Source organism: Ursus maritimus, unplaced genomic scaffold (genome assembly GCF_017311325.1).
Source record: "Ursus maritimus isolate PB19 unplaced genomic scaffold, ASM1731132v1 scaffold_1, whole genome shotgun sequence".
Lineage (NCBI taxonomy): Eukaryota > Metazoa > Chordata > Mammalia > Carnivora > Ursidae > Ursus > Ursus maritimus.
This window is the reverse complement of record NW_024423343.1, coordinates 59,509,467-59,523,043: the sequence shown is the minus strand read 5'-3', so window position 1 is coordinate 59,523,043 and position 13,577 is coordinate 59,509,467. Positions and strand designations below refer to the sequence as shown.

Genomic DNA, 13,577 nt, shown 5'->3' with positions numbered 1-13,577 from the left:
TCTCAAAAAAAGGTTTTACACTGGTTTGTTTGAATCATCAGCCTACTTCTTACATTAAAAAAATTAAGAATGCTTAAGTATTCTTTTAAGGTCTCAGGTAATTTACAAATTAAAAAACACCTGAATGTCATTAGAGAGATCTATCTAGTAATTTAGGTTCTGCTGTGATTTATAGACAAAGGTGCCCCTTTAAAAACAAAACCTAAAATTTACATATTAGAAAGCAGGTCCCCAGTCTCTACTCCCCCCCATCAACTTAACCTAAAAATAAACAAGAAACTGTCACAAAATCATAAAAGCCTAATAAGATCAGAAATAATATAGCATGCAGTAGTTAAGAATATTCATTTTGGAGTCAGATAAACTTATCAGCTACAGAACTCTGTGCTAATAACCTCTCTTAGCCTCAGGCTCATTTATAAAGTTTGGGTTGTTGAGAGAATTAAATGGGGTAGAACACATAAAGTGTTAAACATTAGCTAACTACATTATTAAAAGCTTAAAGAAATAGAAAGGATTAAAAAGAAAAGTTCATGTGAGAGAATGCAAAAAAGCATAAAAAGAATAAAATTTTAAGTGCACTACTAATAAACATTATCGATATATATTGACTTATATATGACATATCTTTTTCCCAAGATTAGGTGAGTAAAGTATACCCTTCCCATAAGGCTAATATGGTCAATTACTGAGCAACTGAGTCAATATTTTCCACCTTGGTGTAGAAAAGTCTATATTTTTTGACTCACAATCTGCTGCTTTGTTTCCCAGTGGACGTGGCAACCATGAAAAGGCTTTGAAGGGGTTGGGTGAATGTGGTCTTTAGTATTTAGGTCAGTACTGAACAAAGTTATTAGGCCTCCATCTGCATTTTCTATTTCCTACATAAGCCCTTTCTTCAAAAAGAAAAGCCCCTCTTAGCCCCTGTGATATTAAAAACAGTGCAAATACTATAGGGCAGTGGCAGAAGGTTGTCACGAAAGGTCAGGACAAAGAGCCCAGAGGCTGGGCAACTTTAAGGCTGAGCGAGTGCTAACTGTGCTTCTGGTGATTTTTAGATCCAGATGAGCCACTAGGGTCTTTTTTACTCTGCGGCCTGAGTAAGGCTGCTTAAACCATTAAGTGCTTGAGGAGGAACTACTACTCGGACAGAGAACCAGGAGCTGGAAGACAGCTCACAGATCACTCCTGATGCGTGAGAAAGGTCTGACCCATGATGTGTAATGCTTGTCCAACTTAAAAACAAAACGGTTCACAGTTGAACAAAGATCAGAACTGAAGTTTTCTGCAACCAAGTCCCATTATTTTTTCCCAGAGTCAGAACTAGAATAGAATCCAGGTCTGTCTTCAGTAAACTAAGAAGGCACAGTCCTTGCCTCACTGAACAGAGAGGATGTCTAACAATAGTGTGATGAGCTTACATTTGCTAAGCACCAGTGTTCCTGTGATGCAGCTCATCCAATCAGTACAACAAGCATTACAACAACCCAGGGCGCCTGCGTGGCTCAGGTGGTTGAGTGTTCGACTCTTGGATTCAACTCAGGCTGAGCTCTCAGGGTCCTAGGATTTAGCCCTGCAAAGGGCTCCGTGCTCAGCATGGAGTTTCACTCTCCCTCTGTCCCTCTCCCCCTGCTCTCTCTCTCTCTCTCAAAAATAAGTAAATAAATCTTAAAAAAAAAAAAAAAATCTCTACAACAATCCTATGATGTAGGTAGGCACTGTTGTTATTCCCAGATGGAAGACTGAGGCAGAGGATGGTAAGTCATAAGCCCAAGTATATACAGTTAGTAAACAGTAGTCAGTACTGGTCGGGATGCAAACACAGCCTATCTGGCTTCAGAACCCAAGCTCTAAACCACTAACTATATTAATACATAACAAAACAAAGCATGAAGTGTCAAGGATGAGCTATAAAAGGGAGACCAACAGGGAAATTTTCTACAGGAATTGAGTTTCAGGTGAGGGTACGACTTTAGTAAGACTTCATCCTACTAAGCACAAATGGGAAGCCCCATTTGGGCTTATAGGCAGGAGAGTGAGATGATCAGGCTGCATTTTATCAAAAGGCCACTCCAGCCGCGGCATGCATTAATAAACTGGAGAACTCAATGAGCCCTAAAGAGGTGATCAGCTAGGAGGCTCAGGGAGCAATGCAAGTAAGGGCCAAGGAGGCCTTGAGCTAAGAGAGAGAGGAGAAGGGTCATCGCTGGATTTAAGAGAGCTTAATGACGTAAGTTAGCAGTGGGCACCAGGGACTGGTTTTATGTTGAGGGAAGGAAGTTACAGAAAAGGTGGAGCCAAGGATAGCCTCGAAGTTTTTCACTTGAGGGACTGGGCAGATGGATGGCACTGCCATGTACTGCACTGGGAGCAGTGTTAGAAGAAAAGGTTTTGGAAGAAGAGGAAGGTAACTTTGGTGTCAGACCCGAGTGTGTGAGTGCATATGAAGCATCCGTGTGAGGTAAAAGGACTACGTCATGTACACCGACAGGTGTGGAACACAGAAGGAAAGTGCAGGATGGATATTACGTACACTGCTTCAGTAAAGTCTTTTTTGGTAAGAGTTAAAATCCTCTCTGGATTTCTTTTGGTTAGGAAAAACAGGAACTAATGTATGTCTTTCATAAAAAAGTGAAGAGGCCTAACACAAACTTCGGAAAGCAGAGGAAACCTGTATTTGAAAAGGAGAATATAGAATGATCAAAGACCTTAGGAACTACAGGTTTTTTTTTTTTAAAAAAAAAAGATTTATTTACCTGAGAGAGAGAGAGAGAGAGAGTGTGTGCAAGCAGGGGGAGGAGCAGAGGGAGAGGGACAAGCAGACTCCCCCTGGGCATTAAGCCCAACCCCATGACCCTGAGATTATGACCCTGAGCCAAAATCAAGAGTCCAATACTTAATGGACTAAGCCACTCAGGCGCCCCAGGAACTACGAAATTTAAAGGTTGGGCAGAAAGATACAATGTAAAGTGAAAAAAAAGGTAAGATGCAAAACACTGAACATGGTGACTAAAAATTTTTCTACATATATACAGGTACATTTAAGAAACAATGGCCTTAAAATAGGTGGAGATTTGGGTAAATTCAGGACATGTAAGACTTGTGACACACGTTTAAATTACGGGGTACAATCTTTCCATAAATGTACTGTATTAAATGGCCACCTGCCTCTCCTGATTCTAATAACCGTTATTTGTATCGGATTGGCTGCTGGTAACAAAGTACCAGACATGAGTGTGACGCAGAGTGTCTCCACTCTTGAGATAAGACAAGATAAGCTATCAGGCTCTTTAGTAACTATAGAGTTGGGACATAAAATCAGTCAAAAAATCATAAAATCAGTCAATAAAAGACAAGTACTTCTTAACCATGTACTCCTATATCTTTGCTATTATAGTGTAAGAACAGAAAAAAATCTGTATTACCTTATACACTTCACTGAAGCCACCTCTACCAAGCAGATGAAGTAACAAATATCTTTCATTTAATGTTGGGTGATCTTTGAACCTTCAGGGTGAGAGAAAAAGACACTTAGGCACATAAAAACACATACAAAAAGGTTCCTTCCACAATAAAGTTCCACCCTCTCTTCTTCTACTTTGAGCTATTTCTTTCTCAGTTACTGTTCTGCTAATTTTGAATTCCATTCTGTATTGCTTCTCGTGCTCCACGTGCACGACTACTTGCAATCTTAACTCTCTGGTGTTCACTAAGCTTAACATTTAGCTGAACATTCAGGTTCAATAACCAACAGCGCTCTGATAAAGACGTACCTACCAACTATTGTATTTCTAAGAGCTTTATGAAATCCTACAACTACTCAGTAGGAATTATTTCCCACAGAAAAATATGCTTTTATATTGGGAGTATGGTTAATCAAGATTTTACAGTAGTACTGACATATGATTAAAAATAATTGTATAAATTGGCCTTCATACATGATTAAATTTTACTGTCTTTGGACTTCTATAAATAAAATTTCAATTTCCAATTAAAAAATGAAAGCTTTAAAAAGAACCTTAGAAAAAAAATCACTCACAGATAATACTCTTATTATTATTTAACATTTATTGCTCCTGCTATATATTAAGCATTCACATGTATTAACTCATTTATTTCTCAACCAACCCTACAAAGTAGGCCTTGCTACCATCTCTTATTTTATAGATGAGGGCACTACTGCACAGAAAGGTTAAGTAACCTTGCTCAGGTCAACAGTTAATACATGACTGGGCTTAGTGGAAAAACATGATTCCAAAATGTACACTCTTGAAATTAAAAAACAAAACAAAAACCAAAACAATGATAGCTTTATTAATTCCAGGTGTAAATATATTTTATTATTTTACTCAAAATCAATTGGCTATAGCTTTGACAATTTCTTTTCTTGAAAAATTTATTAATAAGACAGATTTCTGGGGCGCCTGGGTGGCGCAGTCGTTAAGCGTCTGCCTTAGGCTCAGGGCGTGATCCCAGCATTCTGGGATCGAGCCCCACATCAGGCTCCTCCACTAGGAGCCTGCTTCTTCCTCTCCCACTCCCCTTGCTTGTGTTCTCTCTCTCGCTGGCTGTCTCTGTCAAATAAATAAATACAATCTTTAAAAAAAAAAAAAAAGATTTCTGCTAAGTTTTTGTTTTCGCTTTTTTTTAAAGTAAACTCTACCTCCAGTGTGAGGTTCGAACCCACAACCCAAGATCAGAGTCGCAAGCTCTACTGACTGAGCCAGCCAGGCACTCCCCTGTTTAGTTTTAAAGTGAAATGTTAAAGCTTTAACAATTAATTTTCATCAAGTGGACTAAATCATACCCACAAATAAGTCTGAACATAATTTTCAGAAGAGACAACTGTAAATTAGTTTTGTCCTATCTACTTTATTAGAATTTCCATCTGGTACATTTTGGGTTATTCCATAACTATGTTATTTCATTCACCTTATGCACAGGAAGGATCTGTATATTTATGAACATAAATACAAATGATCATGAATAGGCCTTCTTTTAAGCAAGACATTTATAGTTCATAAGAGAAACTGGCCATTTCCAATTGCAACATTCATATTAGGTCATGAAGCTTTAAATGACATGACAAATCTTATAAAGTATAAAAAGATACTCTTCCTCTCCTCTACATTAAATCCAAGTAGTGCGTTGCTTAATTTCTATCTTTGTCATAAAGCTCCCACCAGTCCACAGTTATTTTCTCTTCGAGTTCCTTAGCATTTAATATTTATGGCACTCATTCCAATAAGCAAGGATGACAGAGGCTATAACTTAAACTTCTACTACAGTTTTTGCATAAATTCAGTTAATTGAAATAATTTTTCCTTCACTATTGTAATATTAACTTTGGTATTCAGTCAACAAATATTTATTTTGGGCCTAGCATGTGCCAGGTACTGGTCTAGAATCTGGGGATATAGCAAGAATAAAACTAGGTCTCTGCTCTCATGTAGCTTACATTCTAATTGAGGAGACAGGCAATAACTGAAAAATATAACTAATTCCAGGTAGTGATAAATGCTATGAAAATATAAAGCAAGTCAAGGATACTGAGAAGGGGATGGAGTGGAGGCGAAGACAGGTATCTTATACAGGGTGGCTGAGGGACAGCCTCTCTAATCATCATTTGCAGTGAAGTAAGGAGTAAGCCACTCAGATATTTAGAGGAAGAACACTTCGGGCAGAGGAAATAGCAAGCACAAAAGACCTGAGTTGGGATTGTGCTAAATAAACATGTTCGGGGCGGCTGGCTTGTGTACAACATATAAATGAGGGGAGGACAGCGATGGGGGTGGTGAGGGGGCCAGAGACCAGATCATACAAGGCCTTCGGAAAATGGGAAGGATTCTGGATCTTTTTCTAAGTGTTCTGAGAAGCCCCCCAACAAGGAAATATTGTGTTTACGCTCTCCACAGGGGAGAAAAAACTTTTTATCACGTAAAACTGTAAAATATGAATAATGACTTACTGCGAATTATCTTCATTATTTATTCTTTTGAGCTCTCGAATGTGAAGATTTCTGACTCTTTCCAAACGTTCAAGTTCTGCCTGGATTTCTGCCTCTTCCTGAAAATGAAGAGAGGGGACTATAACAAGCTCAATTTATTTGCAATATAAAAAAGATATTTTTACCCATGCATCAATTTTTTACAGTGACGGGAAGAATAGTATATTATAAAGTACCACTGAGTTAAAAGACCAAAGTGCACTTTCCAATGCCTGAAAGATGGAAAGAGATAAGGCAAAAGCCTATTTCAAGAAACCATCCTCCACACAAAAATCTATACCTAATGAGACGCTGAGTTTTATTCTGTACTACAAGAAATCTATTTTTATAATATCTAAACTGAAAATGACTGCAAGGTAGTTGAGGCTGACTTATAATACAAAATGAGATGAAAGTTTTATTTCTGGTACATCCCAATTTTAATTTAAGAGGGAATAATTTAATAATACAAAACAAATGAATGAAGGTATTTTACAATAGTCAAAAAAGGAAGAAAGGAAGAAGACAGAACCACCGATTATTTCTAGACCTTACAATGTTTGAAACACACACACACACACAATCTGACCACCACTGCAATCTTAGAGACTCTACAACAAAAATTATACAGATAGCTGTGGTAGATCCTCAGTTATCCGAGCAGCTCTAGGCAAATCCTAAAGAAAGTCAACATTCAATATAAACATTTTGATAAATATTTTTCATGTCTCAAAATATACAATTTTGAGGACATTTTAAAAAAATCACACCCCAAATAACCACCTCTCTTACACATCTTTTTGTCAATATAAATTTGAATACTACATAAGGGACAGATAAGGATATACAAAATTTTGGTGGAAAATTCTAGACATGCCCAATTTTATAATATTTCTGAATATTTGTTGAGTAAATAAACAAATACAAATTGCCTTGACCTAAATGTGTATCCACTACCATTATAAATCTATACTTCATGGAACAGAGGTTGTTTTTTAATATTACACTTAAACATCTCTGTATTATATTAGCTCCTTTTCTTCTAATGATTTATCTTTGATTCAAAAAACCCTTTATCTAAAAAATAATTCTAAAGTTTACCTCAAAAATGTAAGTATCATTTCATTCCAAAGCAGATAATAAGAGGCATAAAGGGTATAACACCTTTATCTAAGGCTTAAACGGAAAGGAATTCTAAGTATGATAAAGAAAAACAAATATTCACAGATTAAAAAAAACTAAATCTAAGTATGTTGTTTGTATTCCACTTGACTCTTGAGGTTATTTTTATTATTTTAAAATGAAACTCAACCAACTACTTGTTGCACAGATATTTAATATGGAGTAGGCATCAGATGATAATAGAAACTGTCACAGTAAATTTAAATGAAGGCAAACCTTTCTAGAATTTTGGGGAGAGTTTTAAAAAAATACACTGAACAGACTGTCTTAATTTAACTGAAATTTCCTTACTTAATACAGCTTCAGTCACAAATATTTTTTATTTTAATGAAAAAAGGTAATACTCTAGGGGATTATATAAAAATAGATTAAAAACCTTTTGGAACAAGACTCAAATCACAGCTTAGTTGTCTTAATTTATAAAGATATATAAAGTAGAATTAAGAAACTGGCTATATAGGTATGTCCATGAGTATGAAAAAATTCAAATTCATTTATATTACAGAACTTACAAAGTGGTAACCTTTTCTTTCCATATTACTAATATTTGCGGTCTTAAAAACTTGCCATTAATTTGATTCTCACACACGTAGGAAGCTACTAAACACTTGGAGGCTGGTGGAATTTTAAATATCTGATAAAACCATGAAATGTCTAATTATTAGGATACCTACTGAAATAATTGTTTTAACTTTTATTTGAAATTGTGGTATGGGGATACTATTTCAAAAGAGAAGTTATAGAAATTAAATTTTACTGAGTCAATAAATATATAATCATGAGATTCAACTAGACTATTGATACAATTACATTTGCTTAATATTTTTTGGTAATCTTCAGAGGTCTATACAATGGCGGTAACCAACACTGCAAAATAAAAACTTATTAAAGTAAAATGTAGGTCTGTGTCAGTTAAGCAAACTTTTTTTGTCCTCTACAAAACTTGACCAGATATGTCCCATAAAATCTTACAATCTAAAAGCACAGGCAAGCTGCATTTGGTTTGAATTATAAAGTTTACAGGAAAAAACAAAATGTCAGAAGCACTAAGAAGAAAAAAAAAAGCTGCATCTTCTGTATTTAAGAGGAGATGTCAAGTAAAGGAACTATAACCAAATCTTTTTTTCCTAATAACCAATTCTTATATATGGATAAACATAACTCTTTCATAGTCAGTGAAATACATTTACATCTTCCATATTGTAATTTAAATACTTATTCCACACATCTTGGACCTTAAACCAAAGTGACACACTTCTGGGGGAAAGATAATTCTGCAACTCTTAAACCCCATTAGGAAAAAAAAAAAAAAAAGTATACATACTCTTATGGACTGAAGGTTTGTGTTCCCCTAAAATTCATATTAAGCCCTAAACCCTAATGTGATGGTATTTGGAGATGGGGCCTTTGGGAATTAGATTAGGTCATGAAGGTGGGGACCCTCATGATGGGATTAGTGGCTTTATACGGAGGGAGAGAGAGAGGTCTATCCCCCCTACTCTGTCCCCTCTTTGTGGGAGCACAGATAATAGGACATGTGAGGACTTGAGAAGGCAGCCATCTAAAACCAGGAAGAAATAGATCCTCACAAGAAACTGAACCTGCTGGATGGACCCTGATCTTGGATTTCCACCTTCCAGACTGGGGGAAAATTAATTTCTGTTGTTTAAGACACCCAGTCTATGGTATTTTGTTATGGCAGCCCAAGCAGATTAATACAAATACTTTCAGGGAAATGTTAGGGCAATACGGCCTAGTACCCTTTCTTTATATAAAGGGGCAAAGCCCAGTTTTGGTATGGCCCCAGGGTGCAACAGTCTAGAATACAGTAGTCTCATCAACTGATATATATTTAGTGCAGTCATTTCCAAAGATCTATCCTGTAGACTACATTCTCCTTGCTTGAGATTGACATTAATCTCTGGGCTGTCCTCAGAATTAATCATTTTCACAGGGCTCAGGCAAAGCAAGTATAACCCAGGCTCATAACTGATCTGAGTTCATTATGAAATGGAATCCTCAAACCCATTGGCAAAACTAGGCCAGATTACTAAATACAAGAGAGATAATCCAACTAGATAGATTGGTTTAATAATACCAACTTTCAATCCTCAAGTCATCCACTAGCTGAGCAGTTAAAGCAGAGGTCTAGAAGAAACATGAGTAAGGACAGACTTTTAGAGAGAGAGGTAGGTTTGGTGATCACATACAGTAAAAGGACACAGCTCTTTTCTGTTTAAACAGGAAGATACAGCAATGGACAATTAAGCAGTATTTACTACAGCTATTTTAACAGTATTTTAAAATAAGCTCTTAATATTCTGAATTAAAACCCAAGTCATACAAGTATACAACAGATCTCAATACTGTCTCACTGCTTAACCTGCAAAACATACCACCTTCCAAAACTTTTACCTTTTAAAAATTTATATGGAAGGCAAATTCCACAGCAACTTAACCTTCAGCAGAAGTTTGACACAGAAATGCTTTCTATTTGTAAGCAAAGTAATTTCTGGCAACTTAATATCCCCGTGGCTGGACTTTCTAAGCCAAAGTCAGTAATAGAAATATAGAATCTCTGTAAAAATGCCAGGTTAAAACTGGTACGTGGCTTTTTGTGCATTTCCCATAATGGCGATTTTTAAAACAGCAATTACTAAAAGAAAGGTGGGGTGTGTAGGCATTAAAGCTATAAAGCTTGAAAAGTTATAAAATGCATTTTCACATGTAAAACTGATACGTTTCCTGAAAAAATTAAACATACTAGTTTAAACTTCTTTAACAAATCTTGAATATGTTACGTTATATCCACAAAAAAAACCCCTCAATTTCAATAAAGCCAAGATAAGATAGAAAGCATTTTGATATATCATTCTCAGCTTGCCTAAAATCAATGAGAGTTGGTAAAAAGGAAATTCTATATAGTATATTATGAAGTGGTAGAAGAAGAGAAAAGCGTTATCACTTCACACAGTCTATTCAACAGCACTATAACTGAACTAGGAAAACTAGTTCAGAATAAGGTTTCAAAAAGTTTAACTCCAAATTCATTTTAGTAATATGAACAATATTAATCCGGCAAAAGTTGGTATCCGCAGGTCCTCAAATTTTTTAAATTCATAAACTATAATGTCATCCTAAAAGTTTGTCACCAGGAAAGTGAAAGGTAAAATTAACAAAGGCACTATCAGAAGCTAATGGAGAGAAAGGGCAGCGCAGAAAAAAAAGAAGAAAATCATTAACAATTTACTTCATCTTTATCCCTGTTGCAATGTCCCCAGATTATTTCTATTACATGCTTTCAAATACTTTAAATATGGATATGAGAGATATGAACTATTGGATTTCCAACCAACAAACCAAAAAACCACACAGATAAAGCAAGTCTGAACTTCCAGAGATCAGTGTTGAAACTATTGCCCATAACCCTCTTTTTGCTTGAGTATGATTATGTAGATTGAAAACTGGGAAGGAGGAGGACAGGGGACAAAAATTATGAAATTCCTGGGGTGGGGTTGGGGGGCTGGGTCATTTCTAACTACATAATGCTCCCTCCACTCCCCTCCCCAGTCACTGAGCTGGTTATTACTGACAGGAGCATACTGTAGCTCCCTCAGATGGATTTCACTGGCTTAGATAATTATTTTAGAACCTTCATGTTTTCTTCTCTCTACATTTCCTTCTTTTTTAGGGGGAGGGTGTGGGGTGTGGAGGTGGGGGTGGTATTTTATTCTCTCTTCAAAGACGTAAATACGTACATTAAAACCCCTAACTGAGAATAACTGTTAAAATAGGCAGGTTTTGATTCTGTCAGTTCCCCCATTCTATTTAAACAAGACAAAATAAAACCCTTCCCAGCAGTAAATAAATGTAACAATTCAACTGACTGGCAAAATTTAAATATTTAGTACACTTCTTGAAAAAGAAATTACAGCTGCTGCTGCTGTATTAGAGATTCCTTGATGTTAAGCACGAAGCAAGGTGCTGGCTCCACACCGTAGCACAGAACAGGCATCACGCCTTACAGCAGTCTAGTCCTCCGCACTGCCCGGTTCCTTTGAACCTTCTTCAGGATTTGGGTGGATTCACAGATTTTTTTTTTTTTAAATATGAAAAGATTTAACTTTCTACACAATGATGGAAAGAGACTAGCGACTCTCTTGACGCACCTGAATATACAGGTGACCCTTGAACAACACGGGTTTAAACTGCACGGGTCCACCTACAGGCAGATTTTTTTTCAAGAAATAACATACTGTAAATGTTATTTTCCTCATAATTTTCTTAATAACATTTTTCTCTAGCTTACTTTATTGTAAAAATACAGTATATAACACATATAATATAGAAAATTTGTGTTAATTGACTGCTTATGTTATTGGTTAAGTCTTCTGGTTAACAGTGGGCTATTAGTAGTTAAGTTTTGGGGGAGGCAAAAGTTATATGCAGCGTTTTGTGCACATGGGGGGGATGAGGGTTGGTGCTCCTAACCCCTGCATTGTTCAAGGGTTAACTGTAAATGCCCGGAGTTACAGTTCTTATTGGGAAGGGCCAGTGGCCAAGCAATTGTTTTCTTTTTTTGTGAAATAGTGATCTTTAGACTGAATTTACAAGCACGAATTAAACTCTGCTCTAACCAATGGCTAACATGACTTCTAAAATTCTCTCCAAATTAAAAAAATTCCATTCCCTATAAAACTGGATTAATATTAAACATTACAGAAGCAAAACACATTTTACCTCAAATTCTCATACTGGTAATTGAAAATCTACTACCAAGTTAAGATGTATGACTGCAAATGAAGAAACACAGAGCAAGTAATGTTTATGGATTCATAGTAAGAGCAGGAGGTAAAATTTGAACACTGGGAGTTTTCCTATCTACAGCCAGTCCCATGTTCTCTCAGCAGTCATCTTTTATAGACGACTACTCATTTTTAAAAGGGAAACAGTAGTAAGAACAGAATGTCAAGTTTAGAGTTCTAACACTCTTCTTGGCACTTTTCTTGCCCAAACATGCCAAGAAGTCAGGAACCTCATAACATTCTTCATGGGCTTCATCATGACCTTTTCTACTCTAGTGTATTTTTGCCAGACTTCTACTGAAAACTACTGCCTTATAAAAGTAGTATCTTTTCTTATGTTCTAGAGAAATATAATGTACAGTGTGGTTGGCTTTAATTGAGAGAATTCCCAAGAGATTTCCCCTAGACATTGCCATGAATATAAAGGTGAACACACAGATTTAGAGATTAAGTCTTCTAGAATTATACTGCTCATTATTCTCATATTTTTATTCAAACCTAAGTGACAATAAATGTCACATACGCAAATTTATTCTTTGTGGTTATACTAAGGATTTGATAAATTAGATGACAATGGTATTCTAGAAAGAAAGACCAAAGGAGATATCAAACTTCAAGAATATTTGGGGGTCAATTCACCTAAAACCAATGCCCTGTATTCTCCACTGTTCAAAAGGCTTGTAGACAATCCATTGTCTTCCATTTCAACTAGTTGCATGGTCCACTGGGAAGGAGTGAGAAAAGAGCTGTGTGCTTGTTCTTGACCTGTAAAGATTTCATCATGGAAGATTAATACTGATGCTGCTGCTGCCTGTTACTGGTTGTTTCTCTTTGCAGGTGCCAATATCGGTCAGAGAACAGGATTTCAGTGGTAGAGTTGTTGCTATACTGTTATCTCTTCAGAACGGAGGCACAAGGAGAGATGAATGCCACATCGCAAGGAGCAAAGGAGAGAGAGAGAAAGAAATGGTGTCAGGTGGCATGTTGGATGTGATTTTTGTTTTAGTAGAGATTGAGATGACTGCAAATTGTTTAGCTGATTCCTTCGGTCTGCAAAGATACATTTGTGTTGGTGCTGATGATTCTTGACTAATCCTGTTTCAATCACAAATTGGTTATGTTTTTCAAAAAAAACTTCCAGCACTTATATTCAGGATTTATAAAATCTCTCTCCCTCTCTCTCTCTCTCACTCTTTCTCTTTCTCTCCCTCTCACTCACACACACAACCCAAAAAACAAACATTAAGGCCAATCCCTGTTAACACTATTTAATATTCCATACTGAGATGTCAAATTTTCTATATACATTATTTTCTTCAGCTGATTTAATCAAATATTTTAAATCTAGAAGATGACAAAACTTGAAGACTAAGTAAAGAGCAACACACATCTGCATGCTGTTCACCACACACACCTGAGTAACAGCAGTGGCAAGACATAGTCATTAGTCCTAATAACTTTCAGAATTCTTATTTCCTCATCATTTTGGGATACTATGATGGGTAACTTATATCATTTAAATACTGGCTACAGACAGAATCTATTACAAGGATGATAGTTTTTCAGGGCTTTTAAAAAAAAGTTATTTGTGTTAATTTAGTAAT

The 13,577-nt window shown here is 36.2% G+C and overlaps 1 protein-coding gene across 3 annotated transcripts in view; it reads right to left on the bottom strand.

Annotated features, from left to right (window-relative positions):
• TLK1 (tousled like kinase 1) overlaps positions 1 to 13,577 on the bottom strand; it is a 160,158-nt gene that overhangs the window by 12,927 nt on the left and 133,654 nt on the right. For all 3 annotated transcript variants that reach the window (XM_040644014.1, XM_040644004.1, XM_040644020.1), the window contains 2 exons: positions 5,969 to 6,066; positions 3,426 to 3,507 (listed from right to left, as the gene is read on the bottom strand). In XM_040644014.1, coding sequence (XP_040499948.1) covers positions 3,426 to 3,507; positions 5,969 to 6,066 — 180 coding nt within the window. The remainder of the gene's footprint in view (positions 1 to 3,425; positions 3,508 to 5,968; positions 6,067 to 13,577) is intronic.